The following is a 22,950-nucleotide window of genomic DNA, read 5'->3' on the forward strand; positions in this document are numbered from 1 at the left end:
TGCTCAAAGAAGTAGTTGAGTATAGAGAAGAATATAAAATTGCGTCCAGTTTTCACCCTTTTTCTCACTTTTTTTTTATCTTTTCGAAATATTCTCACGACTTTCGTTTTCAAGAGGATTTTCGTCTTCCTAGTCTAGATTTGTTCGTTAAGCCTGCGAGAATTGTAGAAAAGTTCATCAAGCAATAGGATATTCCATTTGCTTCTCTCAATTTTGACTTCATTAACTGAATTCGCTCGTCATGAAATGTTCATGCCTCGATGACAATCTAGTCTAGATCTAGTGCCAAGACGACCATAGCGTGTCAATCTTACCTCCTTACCAATCTTACTTGCCATCTTGGTACCACACTGCATTTTTTAAGAGGCATGAACGTTTCACGACAAGTGAATTCAAGCGAACAAATATGGACCAGGAAGACCAAAATCCGTTGAAGGCGAATGTCGCGAGAATGTTGCGAAAAAATCGGGAAAAGTAAGAAAAAAAAATAGCGAAAACTTGACGAAATTTTATTCTCTCTTTACTCAACTGTTTCTTAGAGCAATTGTAATTTTTTTCCGAGATGGCCGAGATGTGGAAGACACGTTGAAACTTGGATTTACTTGGATTTAGGAGGAATAATTTTTTTTAATCAAAAAACAAAACTGTTGAAAAAAGACGTTCAAACGCGTTGAACGACCTGGAAAATTTGTATACGTTCTCGTTATGGCTGCGGCATTCATTTTACAACTCGAATCATTCGAACGGCGTCCACGAAAAATATTAGAAGTTAATGTACAAAAATTACAATGTAGCGGGAAAGAACATATCAATATATACATTATAGGCGATATATATACGAATCTTAAACATTACACAAGTAAAATTTATACAGTTTGAAAATCTTAATCGCTATTAGATAATACTTGAAAAATCATTACTATGTTTTATCGATACTGTCAACGTATATATATGCAAGTTCTCGGTATTAGAGATGCAATGAAAAAAAATGTACAGTCAAATGCTTGAAGTTTCGGTTCTCTGATGGGGGGCCTCCTCGGAAGCTGATTAAATATATTTCAAAGAATTACGAATTATACACAAAGTAAAATCAGAAAAAAGGCCAGAACCCAGAATTATATTTAATCAGCTTCCCAAAGGGCCGAAGAGGCGAGTATTTTACGATCTTTATCCAATTGGATCTCTTTTACACCGACAACCTAAATATAAATACCTGAGAAAATTGCAGGACGATTATAATCCGTGCAAACGTATCCATCGATTATACCAGCGAAGTTATAAAATAAAAATTGTTTAAACAATAGTATAATATGAGGAAAGAAAGAGTCCCGTACTGTTTACCCTATAATCAAGTAACTATCGTACAAATTGACGTATAATTTCAATTCAAACGATCAAGGCTCGTGGATCAGAGATAGTGAAAATTGCGTTTTCAGTCCAATTATCGCATGAATTCGGATCAAGGTGGAGCCCGATTCGTTTGCCGATCGTGCGCGTGTTTAAATTAGTAATCAAATTTTCTCAACTCCTGTTACTGGAAGAAAAAAGAAATCATTCGGCCCGATTCTTATCCAGGAAAATCCTCCTGGATTGCGGACAACGCGCTCGCTCTACCGTCGCTACAAAAAAAGAAAGTTATCAAGGCGAGTTTAGTCGAGCGCGTGGCTCGGCCACGCTTCCGTCGAGTCTCCTAATTCCGGTCACAATCCCAAGACCGAATGGGAATGCGGATGACCGTGGGCGTGCGGGGGCGCATGAGCGTGGGTTTGGGTGTGGGGGTGGGAGTGATGGGGCGGCGGGGGTGGCGGCGGCGGCGGCGCCAGCGACAAGGACGAAAGGCCCCCGAGCATCCCGCCCATCCCCCCCAGGGCCGCCAACCCGGTCATTCCGTTCACCAGACCTCCCTCGCCTTTCATCTCCTTCATGTCCAGCTCTTCCCTCTTCTTCGTCTGCTTTCGCTCCTTGGCCCGCCGGTTTTGAAACCAGATTTTCACCTGTCGAGACGAGACGGAACACGCGAGTTAGACCGATTGATCGTCGGAGTGTAAACCGAGTTTTGGGATTTACACTGGGAAAAATTTCATTTCTTACAGTGACTAGAAAAATTCGGTAAAACAGGTATCGTTGAAAAAAGTAAAGAAAAAAAGAAAAACTGTTTGAATATTTGTCGGGATTACGAAAAACGCGACACGCGTAACCATTTGGTTATTACTTTTTTTAGTCAAATAAGGTTTTAACGATCACGATTGGTGAACTTCGTCATGAATTGGTTCGATTTCTACACGCAAAAAAAAAAAAAAAAAATGAAAAAATAAAGCCTCCGCGATAGATTCGAGCTTTGAGAAATGAATTTTGTATCAAAGTAGGTGTAATTGATCGCAATGAAATCTTTATACCTGTCGTTCGGATAATGAGAGAGTCGCGGCGAGTTCCGCCTTGCGTCTAATCGTGATGTAGCGGCTGTAGTGAAACTCCTTCTCGAGTTCCAACCTCTGGTGATCCGTGTAAACTACTCTGTACTTGTCCTTGGTTCTTGTTTTACCTGAAACAGCACCGGTTACGGATATGTATTGAAGTACGATTTAACAAATTGTAGGCTCAATAATTGAATCACAGAGCCGACATCGTTATGTCTGTGCGATGACGTGCGACATAACTTGTTGCGCAACCTCAACTTGTATCGGGTTGTTGAACTTTTCAATAATTTCCAATCATAATCTAAACGAAATTTCAGTGATTAATTGTGAAAGTAACGATATGCATGTATATATATATATACATTTAAGAATTTTCTATCACTCGTTGTTCCGACGGAATGATAGAAACTCGAATTCGTTTAACACGCGATAATTCGCCCGTCGACGCTTTGATAGTGTTTGAAATTTGGTAATTAATCGACAAATTTTCTGTCATCGTAGCTCAGGATTACGAGAAATTCACATCAAACGTGCAGCGTAATGCAAAACAATAATTAACTTTGAAAACGTGCCAATTTCTTGGATAAAAAAAAAAACAATTACAAAATTCATCGTACATTAAAAAAATCAATTATCGTTTAATAAAATCATCTGCCAAAGTGTTGGGAAACAAACCATGCAACAAATTTCTCCACGTAGATCTACCGCTTTGCAAATCGTTCGTAAACACGAAAGAAAACATTTGATTATCAACTCATCTGAGACAAGAAACGTTTCAATGTTACAAGTAAATACACGATCGTATAACAATATTACTAATCCCTGTTACGTCATGCACACCCATACGCGCGCTTACAGACGACGTGCCTGCGAGAATTTGGAGTAGGGACGAAATAGAGGCTCGTGCGATGTCACGTGACGTAATATAGGTAGGTGTGACACGCCGATCAGTCAAATCGATCGCGAATGTAACCCAGACGCAAAGAGAGCCACGCAGACTACGGACCCGAACGATCGCTGGGAATATCTACCTGCCTGCCATAATCACCGGTGAATATATCCGTTATCGCTGGTCAGCCGGCGAAACGATCATGCATCACCGTCAAACGTCGAGCCGATCATGCCGTGCGAGAAGGCGTGAGTTTAACGTCAACGTCACTCGCTCGTTGTTTCTCCTTCCGCGTTAATACAGTCACGTATGTATACACGTACACACACACATATATATAACCGAAAGATAAAGAACGCGAAAAATTTTAACCCGCGAGTTACGACGAACCCGCAGGCGGAAAATAATCAAGGGGATGCGAGGGATTGACTTGCTGTAATCGCGTTAGTGAAATAAAAAAAAAAACAGAAAAATGCATACATATATATATATATATGTATATTTATATTATTATTATATGCACGGGGACTCGAATTGTGCTGCGTTTTACGTTTTATCACAACTGGAGACCCGTTGAATGAGTTTTTCTCCACCGCGGGACCAGCGAAGATGTGCAGGCCAGGGTGCGAGGAGACGCGAGGTGGTGACAACGACGATTAGATAAGGCGGCGAACGATCAAAGGCGAGGCGTTAATCCGCCACTCCTCGATAACCGCGAGAGGCCTTCGTATGCCGCCTCTATTTCTTCCCTTCCCTCCACTTCTCCCGCATTTTCTCTGTCTGGTTTTCTATTTATTTTTATTTTTGTTTTTATTTTTTTTTTAAATTTTTTACCAGTTTAACCCCTTATTTTTTTGTTATCAAATTCTTACCTCTTTGCCTCGCGATTTTTTTCCCATACGAAACGATTAGCGATTATTAGCGATAATTGGGTTGCATATTAGCGAAACAACGCACTTCGGGTTAAGTATTTTACTAAAGTATGTAAGATTTACGTACCAGACCTGCGAACAGACGATCTTTATTACCTGTGTGGGATTATTTGTGTAAAATTTTCTGATTAACAAATATCAAATATCAGTTGATAATTTGTTGCCAATTCCTGAAAGGTTTTATGCGTACGAGTCTGTTGTATATTTCATGCGCTTATGTACAGAGTTTATTGTTAACCACTGGAATGGTTTTTAATGCGAATATGATAAAATTCCAGAGGGCAAGAGCATGATTGTTTTGTCAGGGCGACCAACATTTTTCAGGTTTACACGCATCTGGGCGACCTGTCGTACGAATTTACGAATGTTGGTCACCCTGACGAAACAACCATGCTTTTGTTCTCGAATTTTAGCGCATGCGCATTGAACCCATTCGGTCGTTAGCAATTCTCTCTGTATAATATCTTTACATAAACGACGATAATAATTGACGATCGCGATGATTCTCGTGTACAAAGTGAGATGAAAATAAATAATTCGTATATAAGGCGTCAAGGGGACGTAATTAAGTCATTAAAGATTTAACGGGAAAAGTACAAGCGATGATTTATCTTTCTTCTTCTCCGTTTTTCCTTTTTTCTTTTTGATGGGGGAAAAAAATAGAAAAAAATGTAGAAATAAAAACTTGAGGAATGCGTGGCTGCCGCGGTCATTTTGACTCTACATCTTTTGTCTCGGCAGCCACTGCAGGTATAACAAATATGTATACATATAAGGTATATAAGAAGCAGCCTGTACCTAGAGAGAAGATTTAACTGCCACGACCATCGAATCCCTTCCCTCCGACGTTTTGGTAACTCAAATATTTTTTTTACTTCCATTTTTTCCTCTTTTCTCTTTTTCCCTTTATCGCGTTCCCCGCCTGACGCGCGATATTATTATGCAGCTACGAAAATACACGTCCAATCGTTACCGTTATTGTCATAAATTCAGTTTACAAAATTATTCCAATAATCGAATTTTGCAAAAAGTTCTACACGCGCGAATCGACGGCGATTTCTTCCGTACCAACGCCGGTTGCTTATAATGTATTCACAATCATCGTAACGTATCGTGCAACGCGTGCAGATATAATACAGATATTATTGTACGGGTATTATTATTGCATCCATCTTTGATATTGCGAACTTGTGACGGACGTAAAAGTATTACAAAGGATAAACGTGAAGTTTATATATTATACGTACGTATATGTGTTAATCGTCAGCGGCCATTCCATCGGGACATATCCGCGTGAAATAATTAGAGAAGTACGAGGTGTGTTGCAACGTATGTAGGTACGCAAGTCACGTATCTAAGCGCAAACGCAAATACCGTACACATATGCCAACCTAATAGAATTTTTTTCCCTTGTATTTTATCTCGTTCGCTGATTAATTATCCGGATAATTAACCCAAGCGTGCAGGCTAATATCTGGCTAATACGTCCGCGGTGCAGATGGTATCGAACCGTATCTCCCGGGGAACTAATAAATATCGATAATAATTGCGATAGCTGCTTTAGATCTGCAGGATTAAAGCTGCGAAAGCTGGTGTTTGCAGATTATACATTCAATATTGCTGTGTAGAAATTATATCTACAGAGTTTCTTTTTTCTTTGCCTCAATTTCACGTATATTGATATTCGAGATCTATCGCCGATATATCTTTTCGTCGAGGAAATACGTTTCTGTATAACGATACCCGCAGGAGAATAAAAAAGTAACAGGCCGTTCCGAAACGCTGCGGGACATCTCGAAAGAATTCTTTCGTCACGCTGTTTTACCGAGGCTGTGGTTGACGATCTTCTTTCAAAATTTAACGATTTCAAAATTGGATATCCAGGGACGCGCCCGGCTTTGTTCCCGCGGATGCGATGTTCTCAAATAATCTTAGGCCAAGAGAAACGATCGGCTTGCCTGGTCCAAGAAAAAAACACACGCAAGAATACGCCTTATTATTATATATATAATATAATATAATATAAATATATAAATAAATAAATAAATAATAATAATGATAATGATAATGATAATTAACCGCACGTATATTTCCAAGGGATCTTAATCGGAGCTGTGAAATGCCTCGTGAAAATATCTTGTGCGGATGCGCGTATCAATTTTTGAAAACAAAAAAAGGGACGCGAAATCAGCGACTTACCGACACTTGACGCTTGCGCTGGTGGAGAACAGTGACGTTATCCAACGAATGAGAGAGAGAGAAGAAGAAAAAAAAACAAAAAATGGGGGAAAAAAGCGCTCTTGGTGTAATGTGAATTCCACATATCGCGGGCACGAAACGCGCGTGTGCGAGTCGCGTGGATTAGAGAGGAGCTGGCGGCGTTCCGTTTCATCTAGCTGATAGTACGTCAGCTAGAAAATGTGACGCGATACATATTTTATATTTACCCATGTGCCTGAGGTTCGGAGGGAAAGTATAACCGTGTGCGTTAAAAAAAATAAATAACAAAATATTCGCCGACGTATGTAAAAAACAAAAGTGTTAATTAACGAACGTCGAACGCGTGAGTTTCTCTATTTTTTAAATTATTTTTCTCACCTCTCTCTCTCTCTCTCTCTTTTTCTCCAACTTGGCAAGAAATTGGCTTAAAGCGTTTTGTGAGAGTAAACGGAAATTTGTCTGTTTTCCCGTTGTTTTTTGTTTTTTTTGTTTTTTATTTCCGCAGTGTTTTTCATCGAATTTACCGAGCCTGATCGTGGTTTCGGAGTTTGGTGAACTGAAATCGCGGTTTCGTTATAGACCGATTAACGAACCTCAACTGTAAAACCTGCGTATAATTTTTACGTCTTATAAAGGCGCGTTGTAAATCGAGGAACTAGAATTAAGAATAGACGATTAAATCCACGTGTGGTTTTGCTTTAACTTCCCGTCCATTTCCCACATAAATATTCGACAAACTTTCAATGAGCGAATAACGCGCTCTGTGAAACTCCGCTGCTGATTATTGCAGTAGTTACGTGTTACGTATAGCGGATGCGATTTCCGCGTTGGATTCCGTCGATCGTTTGCATAAATTTTCGTACACACAGATTGAACATTGATTACGGTGCATTGTTTTTTTTCGTAGGGATGCATCGGACACCGCGGATTACGATGATAACGAAGGTGCGTCGAGACGCATTCGTCCCTAATCACTATCGTACTACGAGCTTATATTGAAAAGTACCGACATTTGAAATAAGCTGATTTTGGAAAGTCGGGGATTTGTGGGGATTTGTCGGTCCCCTTTGATCCTGCGCCGTCGTCACGATTGCAGCTATCACGCGGCTCGATCCGATGTACGAGATAAAATAACGCAGATGACCAGATAACCGCGAGATAACTCGTCTCTGACATCCCGATTCTAGCCGAGTCGCGACAAACGATTCTTACATTCTACGTTCTATCCGTCTGTATATTTCAATCCCCTATCTATTTTTAATTACGTGCAGCCCATAAACGAACAAACCAGTGTGGGAGACTCTAATAAACACTCTTATCCCCCTTTCTCATTCACTTCGTGAATGTTTTCAAAGTTATTCGTAAGCGTGAAAATCCATCGTCTCGAATATTCAGCGAGATTCATTTTCTATTAATCGGACATGATCGGAAAAAAAAACTTTGAAACAAAACACTGGCATTGATTTAGTCAGCAATTTAATGGAATAACCGACATGTCAACACTACGTAATATCACAGTCGATGACATGCATAAATTGATGTTATTTTTGTAAGTAATCTGATCATTTGTTATCATGGAAAACAAAAAAAAAAAAAATTATTTATGTAGCGCGCGTTTCTCGTGGAATACCCTATTTACACTTTTATATTTTTCACCGCAAAGAAGATGAGTCTCACTAAATATTCCAGAATACGAATTTTTTTTTTGGCTACGAATAATCTTGAAATAAAAATTGCGATGAGCATATTTTTGAATAGTCTGAAACTTCCCGCTTAAAACAGGTAAACCAGAGGTATGAAATAAAAATCTGAAAAAGTTATGCAATTAATTTTTTTTTTTTCACCATTTGGAACCGATTCGACAGGTTCCGTCTTGAATTTTTTTCCTACCCCATACATAACAGGGGTACCATCCTAGTAAATATATCACACATCGCTATTGCGATTTACTCTCTTCGCAGAACGAGTTTTTTCTTCCGCGATTAAACGCTCGAGTTGAAAATTCCGATCTCCTCCGTAATTTTTGCCGGTACAACATTCCGCACCTTTTCTAATTCGCCAACGCTCGCGAATCCCAGTCTTTTCGGTTTCCCTTGAAGATGCACCGCAAAGGCGAAGAGAGCGTCACGTAATAGCGCGTAGCCCGCGCACCCTGAATACCAAAAGGAAGACAACCGTCGGGAGGAATCGCAGGGGGGTAGAATAAAACTGGACCCACGGGGCTCGTTGGCACCCCATTACACCGTTTGGTCTTCCATTCCGCCGGTGAGAAACGCGACACCATCCTAGGACCGTCGGGGTGATCGCCGTTTGTCAGGGGCGTCACAATTACCCCTATTGTACTATATCCGTGCTTCGTATATACACGGACCCGGGTCTTCGTCGCGCCTCTCTTTTTATCACTCGACAGGTGCCGCGGCATATGTTGAGGTATTCCTTGCGCGGAGGGCATAAGTGGGACCTTTTCTCGGTTATTCCCAAATTCGACCGGCTCTCGATGAAATTTTTTTTATTATTTATTCATTGTCACGCCTAACGACGGATTAGAAGCGAAAATTTATCGCGAATCGTGGAGCGCTGAACGTAAGCCCTGAAAAGTTGCGGTTGCAAAAATTTTTCTGCTTCTCAAATGTTTTCAAGTTTTGCCGTTTTATTGTTATTTTCTTAAACACTCGGTGATACCTTGCTTTTTATCGACGTTAAGCACTTGTTAAACATTTAGCGTACAAAACTGTAGCCGGTTTACGAAATTGAATTGAAAATTTACAAATTCGGTGCAGCGACGTAAATTGCTATGTAATTGTCTTAAATTTGCAGTGAAAAATTTTTTATTTCACTAATATTTATAGAAGAAACACGAAAAAGTAATTTGAATTTACTAGATTCACTGTTCCGTATCCGAATAAAACTTCGAATACAGTGTACGAGATTTCATACGAAATTTTTAACAATGTCATAATTTTTGGATCAATGTTCGGTAACTTGGCTTGAAATTTTTTCTACTTCAATGGCATGTATTTGTACCTACTTTATTGTAGACAAAGATCAGCAAACTGTAAAATATTGGGATTTGTGCAACGAATACTTTAAGGTACCGCAAAGTCGAATAGACTCGAAAATTCGTGAATGGAATCCTTTATTCTAGGCTCGGTCATCTTGTTTTACAACCAATTGATTAGGTCGTATCCGCTCGAATGATTTTGAAATTTTTAGTTTATCCGAAAGGTCGAGTTCAGAACCCCTTAAGGAGATTTTGGACCACCGATTTTTGATACTTCTATTAAGAGATGGTCGTACGTTGAGTATTCATTAAATAATTATATTTGAAAGCTACGAGGAAATGTTCAGAATTGCAAAAATAGAAAGTATTGAAATTAATAAGGTTGGACTTGTTGGATCTTGTTCCACGATACTGAATTTGTAAAAAATAGTATTTTTAATAATAATACGACCCGTCGTAGAATGAAGCCGTACAAAATAACAAATCGATCAGATTTTCAACCATTTTGAAGTTAATTGAACCGAAGCATCGATATAAATTAGGTCAAGAAATAAAAATTCTATATATACGAAACTTTTGTTTACAATTCCAGTATTTTTCATATGTTTCTATTTTTAAAAATATCTCTTCGTACACACCATACGAATACAATAACTCGAAAAATCCTCAACGTTATTCGACCATCTCGTGATAAAATCAATTGATCGAAAATCGTCAATTAGCGTATAGTTTTCCATCTCCACCTACACCCTACTATCGACCAATTACCGTCAAACCTTACCGATCAAGGAAACATGTGTTCGAAGCTTTGTATAAGGTAATTCTGCAGTTAGCATACGCACACAATGTATCGAAGTGTATTTACGCCCTGCAGCTCCGCAAGGAAAGAGACGCGGCACGAACTCCGGACGCGAGGCTGCCAAGTCGGATTGATTTTACGGCGAATGTCAACAGAGAACAACCCGTCGAAACCCTTCGGCCTGCTGCCTGCCTGCCTGCCTTCGCTTCCTCCGCTTGCAGGTATGTAAAGCATTTGTATATGTATATATATACACATTCGTACAACCGGCCGGCGAGTTTTATTGGAGAGCTTACACGCTTTTTGACCGATCGAACGGACGAGTGGCTGCAGACGGCCCGTGACCATGGTGGTGTGGATCGTAAACGATGGCACTGGCCGGTCAGACTTGCTCCACACTTGGAGAGTTTCACCCTCCCTGACTTTATTACGTTGCGAGGACCCGGAATGGCATCGGACATTACGCATTCCTCGGTAGGCACGAACGGCACAATGCAACGATCAAGTTTTCGGGACCTGCGAAACCGAGCGAATACCGAGAGTATGCCTTCTTCCCACGAAAACCGAACCCCCGGACACCGTTGCGATGCCTCGTTCCCTTGCCCTGCTGTATGGCAATTAAATTTTATTGCTGGCAAAACAAACAAACACGAAACCGTTTCATCGGGTCAACCGGGTGCGTAAGTGTGGGTGTCGGTACCTATCTACCTTGCGTCTGGGCAACTACCTTGTACCTGTGCCTGGTATGCTTGTAACCATCTTCCCTACATAACTGTACCAGAACCGAAGAAGTTCAGGTAGTTTCTGCTTGCGCACAGCGTACTTTGTACGCTTGTACAGGTATGCGGATGCAGCGTCGCGTCGCTCTCTTCGTGACGCGTCAAATTCTCCGATCGCAATTCATAGCCAACGTAACTACTGGCTTGGGGAAAAGTTAGGTGTCGAAGAATCAATTTTCATGTTCTTTCTTTCGTTGATATTCAGGGCTCGCCTCGTACGGACAATGCCCGTGAATCTAGGATTACTTGAGCCTGGTATTATACGTTGTATGTTTGGCTAGCCTTACTTGACGTTGTCGATTTGCCGTAGGTATACGTAAGCTGTCGAATGATTCCGTGATTTGAAATAGTTTTTTTGTTTTACAAAGTCACCGTCAGGAATGATGAATTATTTTTATAGATCGACGGACGCCGAAACGGACAGACGACGATTAACTGTCCCTGGTTCGTATTAGGCTTTCACACTTTTTATATTCTTGCATATATCGTTCGGGCTATACTTCGAACGTTACAAATTGATGATCGAAATCAGCGAAAGGTAAATTAGCGAAAGCAATAAAGTGGAAAAGTGATAAAACGCGCGTAATTTATGTTCGATCGTTGAGCAGATGTGCGATTGGGGATCGTAATTAGTCGAAAGAGCCGGAGATTTTTGCGAAAGAAATTTCGCACGCGACGTATATTTTTGATATACGCGTGTAATTTCGCGATCGGCAAAAAATCGGAGGGTGAAGCGTGAACAAATTTAACGAGAGTAAAGAAACCGAAAGAAAGATTCGTCGAAAGCTCTACAGAGCAGGGGCGGGTTTATCAAGGCGTTTGCGATGCGTCGAACCAAGATGGCGGCGACGACGTTGGTAATACGGATCCGAAGAAAAGAATCGCGTGCGTGTCGGCCGGCACAATTATCTGGCCAATAATTGCCGAGCGGTGGGTTAGGAGCACCGAAATTATAATATACAACTGCTGCCTGCAGCCTGAATCACGCGATCCTTCGCCGCGTCTATCCAACACTTTTCTTCCGCCATGCTTTACCCTCCTTTTCGTGCAACGACGCGCGGCCAAACCGCGCCTCTGTATTATGCCGTATATGCGGCCATAAAATGCAGATAATGGCCGCCGGCTAAGGGTATCGGGGGAATGAAATTGAACAAGAAACTATTTCTCTCTCTCTCTCTCTCTCTCTCTCTGGTTCATGGGGTGCGAGAACGACCGAACTGAGAACCAGAGTTGAAATAACGAGCAACGGATCCGGCTGCACGCAATTCCGTGTCGATTCCACATCATTCGTACACTCGCGGCGTCTTTCCTCTCCACCTTGTTCGGTACCTTATACATGGCTCGATTATAAACACGACTGGCTGATCCTGCGAGGGCTGACTCGGTTGGGAAGTTGAAAGGGGGAGGAAAAACGGAAAAACACTGTATAATACACGGAACGAGGAGATTTGCATTACCGTCATTGGCTGCTTCGAAAAATTAATCTTTCGACAATGTAACCTGATAAACGTTAACAAACGAACGTATATATTTTGATATGCCGAAATAAACGTTTCGGTATTGTTATATTATGAAATTTTAGTCGAGACAAATATGCTTTGCCAAATATTAACAAATTTCTATCGATCATTATTTGGCTCGAATAAAATTTGATAATATAATAACAAAACATTTATTTGACCATTTCAAAATATACGTTTGTTGACGCTAAATAAACAATTTTTTCAGTCAACGCATTTACAGTCGTTCGGTCGCAACGAGGACTATTTTGTAATGTACAAACGTTGCATGGTTGAGAAGTGAAACGAATGAATTTTCACAAATTCATATTATACGTCTGTCTTTGAATTTGAAAATCGCCATTTCGTAAACTAGAAAATTTAATACCGTGACAGTTTATTTCCGCAGGGTGTATTCGCCATCTTCCTTCTTATGCGATCGATCTTTTATCGTCACCCTCGCAGAGGCGGAGCAAATCAAATTAAACCGCATAGTGTTTAGTCCTCGATTTCGACCGGGATCAACCGACGTGAACGAAGGTATTTATCTATTGCGGCAGGGGGCTTTTTCTTGGCTTTTTTTCCCTCGCCAAGGGTAGCGAATGGGCTTTCTGTTCGTTGAGGGGGGAGGCTCGGAGAAGGGGAGGAGCTTCGGTTAACCCGGAAAAACCTGCGTCCTCGAAACTCGTGGGGTGATTTAACGAATTTTATTGCTCATTTTGCAAGGAGACCGAAAAATACTTTTTTTTTTTTTTTTCTTGTTTTGCTTGTTTTTTAAAAAGAGGAGCGAGGCTTTTTTCATCAGCAACGATTCGCCCCTCTAGAACAAGGGAAGTCGGTGAACCGTTTGGCGCGAAGTAGAAACGTCGTTGGATTCTTGTTAAATTACCGCGTTATTTTACGTTTCGTGTTATAAAGTTAGTGCAACGGGAACGATTTCAAGACAATTAACGACACTACCGATGCACTGACATGGTCGAATAAAAATATCATGCGACGTGAAAAATTTCAACAAATCGCCGGTTATACACAAGCAGAGACAGGTACAAACATGCGTTACAAGCTGGAGCAATCAAGATACGGGTACAAATTGGGACGAGTACGAAACTCCAGAGCTGAAAGTTTCATCTTCTCTACGTATACGCGCGTAGGACAGGATACGTACACCTAATACTGCGGTTGGTATACATGGAGTTAGAAACGATCATCGTTGAGAGATACCCGCACACCTACAAACACGAACGATCCAATACTCGTACAAGATTTTACTGCCGTCGAGGGCGCGAAACGAAACGAAGATCATGCGCTATGCGTATCGGGGTTGCAAAATTCAGCGACCTATACGCACACCAGGTATACGGGCGTACCTACCTACGCAAAAGGGTTGCAACAATCAAATCACATAATTAATTATCGTGCATACTCGTTCGGCATTCAGTCTACCTATTACGCTTTATGTTTCTAAATCGTACCGAGAGCGTCGAGTGAACACAGTTCCTGAGGCACTGCGGAGTGAGGGGTGCTCGTAGGTGCAGCTACGCTGCATGCTGGAAAAATATTGAAATTTAGGTACAAACCGACGACGCGACCTCACGTATGCGAGAAGTTATTTAGAAGTTGTTCGAACACCGTGTATGTACCTAGCACGTATCCGCGTATGGTGAATCCCAGCTGAACTCGACCTACTTTCGATTTTGTTTTGATTCTTTATTTGGAATTCTATTAGCTTTCGAGATGACTCTGATTTTTTTCAGGTTTTTCAAATTTAATCGTACTGAATATATTTAAAAAAAAAAACAAAAAAACTGACATATTTCGAGGGAACGTTGCGCAAAAACGTGAGGTCTGGCGGTAAAATTTAAGTTTGAAATACAATACTCGGTTCGGTCAGAATTTTGATAAAAATATAAATAAATGAATTTAAAAAAAAAAAAAGGCGAAAACTCTATAACCTCCCCAAAGGTGAATTTTTACCTTCCTGGAGTAAAAAAGAAAAATTGTTTTTTCGTCAAGTACGTCATGACTGATTTGTGCGCCGTTATGTGGAAAAATTTGGGTGAGATAAATCGCGATGCATTTGGCGAAAAGTCATTTTTTTATACTCCGGGAGGATAAAATTCGCCTTCAGGGAGGTTGCAGAGTATTCTTCATTTTTCTGTTTTATCAAACTTCGAATCGGACTGAATATTTCGTTTCAATGATATTTTATTTCCAGACCTCACCTTTTTGCGCTGGGTCCACTTAAAAAATGTAATTTTTTTAAAAACGCGATTTGAAAAAAGAAAATCATAACTCGAGGCTGTTCGATATGAAAATTTTGAAAAAAATTCAGAGTTTTCTTGAGAGCTAATAGAATTCCGAAAAAATAATTTGGAAGAAAATCGGAACCGATGATAGGTGAAAATTAGGTTGGTTTCAGCTGGAATTCTCCATATATATGATGTAGCTGTAACTAATTATATATTCTACTACTATAGTCTACTTCGGACGATTATTTATCAATTTTTTTTTTTTCATTCTTCTATTTCCCTCCATTCCATGTATAATAATTCCTTTCGACGAATGATATCTCATGCCCATTGCCCGCTGCAGAGGCAAGATCCACGGATATGCATAAGTGATAGCAATTAACACCGAGGTGTGAAAAAAAATTCGTTGCTGCCTCTTAATGGCCGCGGCTCGGCGCTGCTGCAAGGCGAGCCTGAATTTTGAAAACATTCCGCTATAAAGATAAATCAGCTTCTCCGATGTGTGTAATCTATGTATTTACGTTGTACCTGCGTCTACGGTACATAACATTACACCTGTACGTCGTGCCGTGCCGAAGCTTCGCCTTGATCCCATAAAGAATCTGCGGCGTTGATCAATATATATTATATGAAAAAAAAAAAAATAAAAAAAAATAAAACAAATGAAGAAAAAAAGAAACCGACGGATATGCTGCAACCGATGCGAATAATTTGTTCGAATCTTTCATTGGGATGTTGGATTTTTTTCTTCCGTTTTTTATTCCTCCGTGAGAAAAAATTGAGATACACCTTCGTGTGAGTCAATTATTTCATTGCGTTTCGTTTCTTTTCTTTTTTTTCCAATCTGCACCTTATAATCGTTTTATTCGACCACTTTACACGCACGCGGCAGTTATTCATTTTCGCACCAAACGAGTCGATATTCTCGGAGTTTTTACCTTGCAACTTTTTGCCTGTTGATGTAGTATAAATGTTTTGAAAGAAATCGGATGAAAAAATTAAAAACTCGATACCGGATACTTCGCGTCTCGTAACCTTTTTTTGAATATTCATTCCGACGGTGGAGCGAAAAAACGCCTCGATCCTGGCCGATTTTCGCTTTGCAAAACTACCGCACGAGTCTGTAATGAAAATTCTTCGACGTCAGGCCTCGGCGAGCCGATTTGATGGACGGAAATAATCGGAGCCGATCTTAAACTTCCGCTCGTACACGAGATGCGAGCGAGAAGACTCGGATAAGTCTGTCGCGGTGAAAGGCTGCGGTGCACGAGCAGATTGTAGATTATCTCACAAATATTTGAGAGCAATTAGTTGTTTGCACGCCCGGCTAAGATGTTTACATTGTTTGCTCGCATATCTAGACCGGCGGTAGGGACCCTTTTTCCTGATTACCGCTCGGCGACGTAAAAAGATGTTGTACGGTGCAGGGATTTCTTGCCTGCAGCAGCCCGATGGGACCTTTTACAACCTTGCGCCTTCCCTTTTTCTTTTTCCCAAATCTCTTCCCGGAGGCTGGAGTTGCATTATCCGATACCTTTCGTCCAACCTTTTTACCCACTCCGCAATCTCGTCCTCCATTACGATGCCGTTGCGGCATCGCTCGTTGGGATCTGACTTGTTCCGGTCGCAAAATTTTCACGTTTTATCTGATCTTACAGGATTCGTTTTTCCACGAAATGAAGAAAGAACAAAAAACGGAACGACATCGTCTTATATATATGTATATACCTGCACAGTACAAATTGACCACCCCAATCAAATATAACCTCAACGGTGAGATATTTGTTCGTGTTTGCGGCGGACGTAAACTGCGATCTTGTGTAAATCTCGGCACTTCCGGCGGACGTGAAAGAGGATCTTTGTCGAGTCCGCTGAGCTCGGGGGAAGACAAATCTGTACCATTTGTACCGCACAGCAGCTTGCGGGGGACAGCTTTTCGATATAGTTTTTGCATGTTTTGATGAAAGGAAATCAGTTTCAGACTATTACCGTTTATTACAGGGAGTGAGAAGCGATTATTGCCCAAACAATTGTATCTGTAAGATTAGAGTGTAAAGGTGTGATTTAGGGACTGTGGAAGAGATGATCCTCCGCAGTCATAAAGTCGTGCAATTACGATCCACACTTTCACACCGCAGAGATTTGGATCTACGATCTTTACGACTGGAAGCAGCAAAGCGACCGTTTGCCAGCCGGTAGGTAGCACTGCTGGTATAATCGGATTCGTAACCAACTCTCCAGCCTTTCGGAACAACCAATTCCAGAAGAACGGACCTGGTTGATCCTGTTTCAGAGGCAGTCTCATTGAACCGCAAAAGTACAGACCATTGAAATAAGATACGAATCGACTTACCGGGGTTGGGCTGATTCTGATACGAAGGTTTCTTCATCCACTCAAAGGGACTCCTGAGCTGCGAAGGTCGGACGGGTGTCGTCGCGATATTGTTGTTGTTGTTGTTGTTGTTGTTGTTGTTGTTGTTGTTGTTTGAAGGTGGTGTGGAAGGTGTTCCGGGGCTGCTGATTTCGCTACCGCTCACGGTGATCGGAGGACTGGGTTCACCGGTTCCGACACCGTTCTTAGTCTCGTCGTTACTCCATTCCGAGAATCCTGGCATACCCGGCTGCTGGGACAGATGTTGCTGCTGCTGATGCTGCTGCTGCTGTTGGAGCTGTTGCTGTTGCTGTTGCTGGTAGCTCGCCTGGTGGTGCTGATACTGGAAGTGATGGGTGTAGTGGTGGGCATGGGGATGCCATCCCAGGACGTCGCTCGCCTCGAGATACTGCTGGGACCCGGATGCCTGGTGATGGGCAGCGTGAGGATGAGGGTAAGGGTACCCGTACCAATACTGTTGCCCGTCGGGCGTCACCCCCACAGCGTGTTGCTGTCCCTGGTGATGCTGGTGGTGGTGCTGCTGACCGAGAGATTGCTGGCTCGTTGACGGCTGTTGCTGTCTGTACATCGCCAACGAGTTGTAAGACGACACCATGCTAAGGCTGCTGACGTCCGCCATTGGCCGAGATTTACGACTTGCAATTTGGATAAGAAACTTGGAGACTTGTTATAGAATGACTTGGACGTGTTCTGTGGGGTTGTCGTCGCGTAGTTTTTGTTTTTTTTAATTCTTTTCTCCTATTCTACCGCACTACTACACTACGATACTACACACTACTACTACTACTGCTAACGTTAGTCCTAATCTTACTACTATTATTACTACTTTCTACTTGAACGTCAAATATCGCGAATGGGTATACAGACACAGAGGGATACAAATCCAGCTTTGACAAACAATTTGTTCATAAACCGGACGAGGGCTTTTCGAGGCAACCTTCTTCAATTATGTTCGGCTGCGGGGGGTAGGGGAGGGAATCGTTAGAGTTTGAAGAACAGCGATTCCATGTTAAACCTTACAGACACTTGGACAAATACGTGTACATGCATATATTCTTCATCGCTCTAACCTCACTGCACGATCGATGCACCACATTGTACGTTACGTGAATACGCGTGAATCGGTAAAATCTACGTTCTTTAATGCTCTCTACGTTACGATACTCGACATTACGGATCGACGATTAGGCGCGCGCGTTTATCTACCGAATATCGTTGGTTTCGAACCCCATGTACACTTCGGACGATATATTCCCGTTCACAATTGATACACAAGCACGACTCGGGTACGCGTCTCCAAACAATCGGTGTTTTCGAAAATTTTACCTAGCAGAGAAACTATCACCGCGTCAACCGAACGATTCGGTTGAACTTGCAAGTCTTATCGGTGCAATCGACGACGCTTCACCGACAACTGCTGACGCGCCTGTGATCTTTTCGTCGGCGACTTTGAGCCTCGGTGCTGGTTCGGACCGCCTACCGTCGAAGGTGACCCCTTCCAGCGAGGAAACTCGGGGCCAATCAACGGCCAGGAATACCTCGAGGCGAGCCAGCCGACGGCGTCGTCTGTGATGGCGGCCTGGGGACGCCCCGGATCTGATAATTTTCATTCCGAACATCGCGATAAACCTGCGGGCGCACACGCCTCTCTCTCTCTCTCTCGCTCACTCTCTCACTCTCTCACTCTCCAAGCGTTGCACGCTTACACCTATACCTATAATGTTGTAATTCCGTAGAAAAATTTATTATTACACACGCGTGCCGTGGCCCTCGATTTTTAGCGATATCAATTTTCGTATTTTTAATATTTTTTCATTGTAGAACGAACGGTTCGCGCTTCGACGATTCAATCGGTTTTCACTGGTAGGTACATTGTAACTATGCGAAGGGTATCGAGGTATAGCTGTACTAATTCTTCTTGCTTGTAACAAACAGTTTTACTAATATTATTATCGCTAGATCGAATTCGTGGGCTGTTTTTCAACTTTTTCAACTCTTTCAATTGACAATTCTATCGGATTGATGTAATAATTTTTTATAATCCAAGTTCGTATTACCCGTACAGAATCATGTTTAAGCAAGACCGTCGATCCGGAAGGAGTATAGAAATTAAAGCCCGACTTTAAAACTACGCATATTTGTTCGTCGTAACGCGAGGTAAATTTTTCACGCCGATTTTACACCGAGGTAGTTGAATACGGCTGCAGATTCATTTTGTTCAACCCTCGACACTGCCATGCAGCTATAGCTTATTGAATTAAAGCGACTCGTCGATAATTAAAATTTTGCAACGTTTTGCAGACACGCGAAACGAGCTCCGGACGATGATGGTATTATAATTCATCGCTTATACCCGCACTATTACAGCTTTATACACTCAAGTAATATATTCGAGGAGGCAATAATTCGTTGAGTGTATAGGCACAGAGAATCATGAATTATTTACCTAGTTCCCATTAATTACCGCTTGCTCTTCAATTATTATGTATCTTTAATCCTAAGCAAACCTCACCCCCTCACACCCCCCCCCCCCCCCCCCCCTCGCTTACTCTCTCATCTATTTCTTCCTCTCATCCCTGCAGCTTCCACATTGAATGCGCCTCCGACTACCGGTCGTGTATGTATATATATATATATGTATATATATGTAAGGTACAGGTATAGGTTACGTCAAGTTCGCTGCTCCTTCCGAACCTTTTACCCGCTATATACGATATAACACACTCACTTCCGGTACGCAATTTAACAGCTGTCTACGCTTCGCCGAGGAGCGCCGGCGATTATTCCGGAAATATTTTTACACCGAGTGCCGCAGGGTTATCAGCGGGGTGTTACGTTGAGTTGCCTATCACCGAGGATAAAGAATATCGGTAATACAGACCTGTCGAGTCAAGTCATACGGCGACTGAACGCTTCGGTATGGATTATAAACAACGAAATAACAGCTCGGCAACATGAGATGCGGAAAACTAACTCGCGAGGAGCTTAAAAGCGATAACTCGGTAGGTCTGTTTTACCGATTTTTCTTCCCCTCGGCGATAGGCAATCGGACATACCGTGTCTTTTACTCTGAAACGCCTCGCAAATGCTGATACAGTCGTACGTCGCGGATGAAAATGAGAAAGCCTGGGAAGAAACTTCTTCGTACGACAGATTATTTTAAATGAGTGAACGTCGGAACGCGATGTATTTTCGTGCCGCCGTACAGAAATTACGATTATCACGATCCGTTCCTCTTCGGGGCTGGTATATCATCAGCTGAAAAGCATGGCAGGCAGGTATGCACGTCACTTGCCGTCATCATGCCAGCCATAACAGCCGCGCTTATCTCGCGCTCGATCTTTTATCTATCGTCTTCGCGTCTTTTGTTTTCCCTGGCTATACACTTAACGTTTATACCTACACCGGTCGCGATCTGTATTTGCAAAGGCTTTGTAATTTTGTGCTCTGTACAGCCGTGATGAAAAATGCGCTGATGTACGTATTACACGCGTCTATGTATATAATAACTCCACATATTCGAGGAAGAAGACTCTTTCCCCTGTGGTCGAATGATCGAGGCGCGCAGATATTCTACGAGTCTAATAATAATAATAATAATAATAATAATAATAATTTATAATATCAACCACCCGAGGAACGGGCGATGGAGATAATCGTTGGTAATTAAATTCTTCGCATAGCTGTGTTTACACGTCTCGAACGAACGATGTTTTTTCTTTTTTTTTTCTTTTCTTTTTTTTGTTTTATTTGTATCGAGGTGTTACATCACGGTATATGTATACCTGCGAACTCACTCACCCGTGAATATCATTATTTGCAATTTTTTCATCCATCAAGTTACACCTACGAGCCGCGACGAAAGCATTTCTCGTCGCTAAACTTGTCAACGGTTTAATTACAGTTCGGTCTGTAGCTAAGAATAAGATACCGCGACGATAAACGAGCAATGGTCGTAAGTCAAGTATGAAAAAATCAGTTTTAATTTGTGGAGAATAAAGATAGCTTGAACGTTCTTACTCGGTATCTCTTTGTAATGCCGGGGGATTTACGTGCGAGGAAAATGTGGCAATTTTGACTTAGAGTTGACAACAACGTTGTTTTTTTTTTTTCTCTCTTCATACGTTACCTGTATAAGCATAGCTCCGCCGTGCCTCCGAGAATATAATCATACGAAACCGGCAATTCCGCGACATCCAAAGTCGTACGAATATTTCGGTTTCGATCGTTACGCGTCGAGTAACGATCTTCTCTTTATCCTGAGGAATTTCGGTGAGATCCTGCAAATTGGCTTTTTTGCCTCGCGAAGAAAATACGTGCCGTTGTATATCTGGTGTGTCTTAGAAGCGTCCATAACCCCTCCCTTCTTCGCTCTTTCCCTGTATTTATACGATGTTAGGTTGATTCACGTAATATATTATTTTATTACGAGTACCTAATAAAATTGTAAATAATAATACACGCTTATATATAACGTTGGACTGGTGCAGTTCATAAATCAAGAGACGAGTATATAATTGTAATTTAAAATGAAAATCTTGCGGCTTATCTTATATTATTGCAATAATTAATCACAGAGTCATTTGTTGTTATTCGTCAGATTTACGACACCCAACGTGGGCTGCACCTCTTAATAGATATAAACAGACTGCATCGCTTACCGACATTTTACGAAGTCATACGTGACGTATAACGGGCGTACAATACGACGATCACCCCCATGTCTTACGTTCACTTCCGGACTCTCCCGAGTTTCCGTATATCAAGTTTTAAAACAATCGTACACCCGCGAACATTTGCGACGTTGTAAAGTTGACCCATACCTTTATTTATTGATACAACAAATGCGCCAGCCGTGCGTCGATTGCGCTAAATTGGCTGCTTTATTCGTCAGACTCTCTGCAGCGTGCAGACAACTTTGCACGCACGTTGCCGAGTGAGAAGCTCGGACTCTTAAATTCTGGTATTACAGGAACGTCCAAATTGAGGATTGAATTCTAATAGAGTTGCAAACGCAGATCTGTAATAAATAAAAATTGACGCTGAAACAACGATCCTCGGGTCGACCCGTCGTTGTAGGCTGGTCTGGCTTTTCTCCTACGTCGCATGACGTAACAATTACGAAGGAGAACGCACGTCGGCCTAGTTTATCTCTGCAGCGTAAGGTATATACGTACAATGGTAAATAGTGACATTCTACCTTCCACATTTTATACTCTGCACGACAAGCATACATATATTATACTTTGTATAATGTATCACGTTTAGCGTCTCAGTGCTTGGATGATATATTCTACAAATTATGTAGAGGTCGATTGCAATAATTATGTCGAGATCTCGTCAAGTTGTGCGCGTGAATCAGGCAATCTGCGATATATACGCTTAGAGAAACCTTTTTCCTTTTTTTTAAAAAATGCTGTTTGTACAATTAATCAAAATTAATGAAACAATTGTTTGAAAGTAGTAAAAAAAAAATTCAATTCAACGAAATATACTTATAATCGTGAAATATCAATTTATATTTAGTCAATTTAATGAGGTGATACTTTTTTCGAATACTCTCTGATAGATTCATCGAGTAAGTGAACCTGGCTCACGACATTGAAATAAAATTTTGTTAAGGATTGAAATTTGGTTTTGATTTGACAGAGCTTGGCGACGTCGCGTTATGTTATTGAGAAAGCTTTTTACATATACTCTAAACATTTCCAAGATCTGTCAAGCATGAAATCCATTTGTTTTTTTTTTTTGGAATTTCTTCTACTTCCCAAAA

At 41.4% G+C, this 22,950-nt stretch overlaps 1 protein-coding gene across 2 annotated transcripts; it reads right to left on the bottom strand.

Annotated features, from left to right (window-relative positions):
* Nucleotides 1-494: 494 nt before the first annotated feature.
* LOC124185495 (homeotic protein caudal) lies at nucleotides 495-18,239 on the bottom strand. 2 transcript variants are annotated; one of them, XM_046576334.1, is made up of 4 exons: nucleotides 17,139-18,239; nucleotides 14,009-14,083; nucleotides 2,397-2,542; nucleotides 495-1,994 (listed from the first exon to the last, which is right to left on the bottom strand). In XM_046576334.1, the coding sequence occupies exons 1-4, from the start codon at nucleotides 17,794-17,796 to the stop codon at nucleotides 1,701-1,703; spliced, it is 1,173 nt and encodes a 390-aa protein (XP_046432290.1). In that variant the 5' UTR covers nucleotides 17,797-18,239; the 3' UTR covers nucleotides 495-1,700. The 2 variants fall into 2 exon arrangements, with proteins under 2 accessions (XP_046432290.1, XP_046432291.1); XM_046576335.1 differs by lacking the exon at nucleotides 14,009-14,083.
* Between the last annotated feature and the right edge of the window lie 4,711 nt (nucleotides 18,240-22,950).

The sequence above is a fragment of the Neodiprion fabricii genome, chromosome 6 (assembly GCF_021155785.1).
Source record: "Neodiprion fabricii isolate iyNeoFabr1 chromosome 6, iyNeoFabr1.1, whole genome shotgun sequence".
Taxonomy (NCBI): domain Eukaryota; kingdom Metazoa; phylum Arthropoda; class Insecta; order Hymenoptera; family Diprionidae; genus Neodiprion; species Neodiprion fabricii.

What these genes read in the sequence shown, in the direction of transcription:
- LOC124185495 (XM_046576334.1), bottom strand. Translation starts at nt 17,796, where the DNA reads ATGGCGGACGTCAGCAGCCTTAGCATGGTGTCGTCTTACAACTCGTTG. An exon ending in TCAGAATCAGCCCAACCCCG is followed by an intron (nt 14,084 to 17,138) that starts GTAAGTCGATTC and finishes ATATTTTTCCAG; the next exon opens with CATGCAGCGTAGCTGCACCT. An exon ending in GTGTTCACTCGACGCTCTCG is followed by an intron (nt 2,543 to 14,008) that starts GTACGATTTAGA and finishes GTGCTGTTTCAG; the next exon opens with GTAAAACAAGAACCAAGGAC.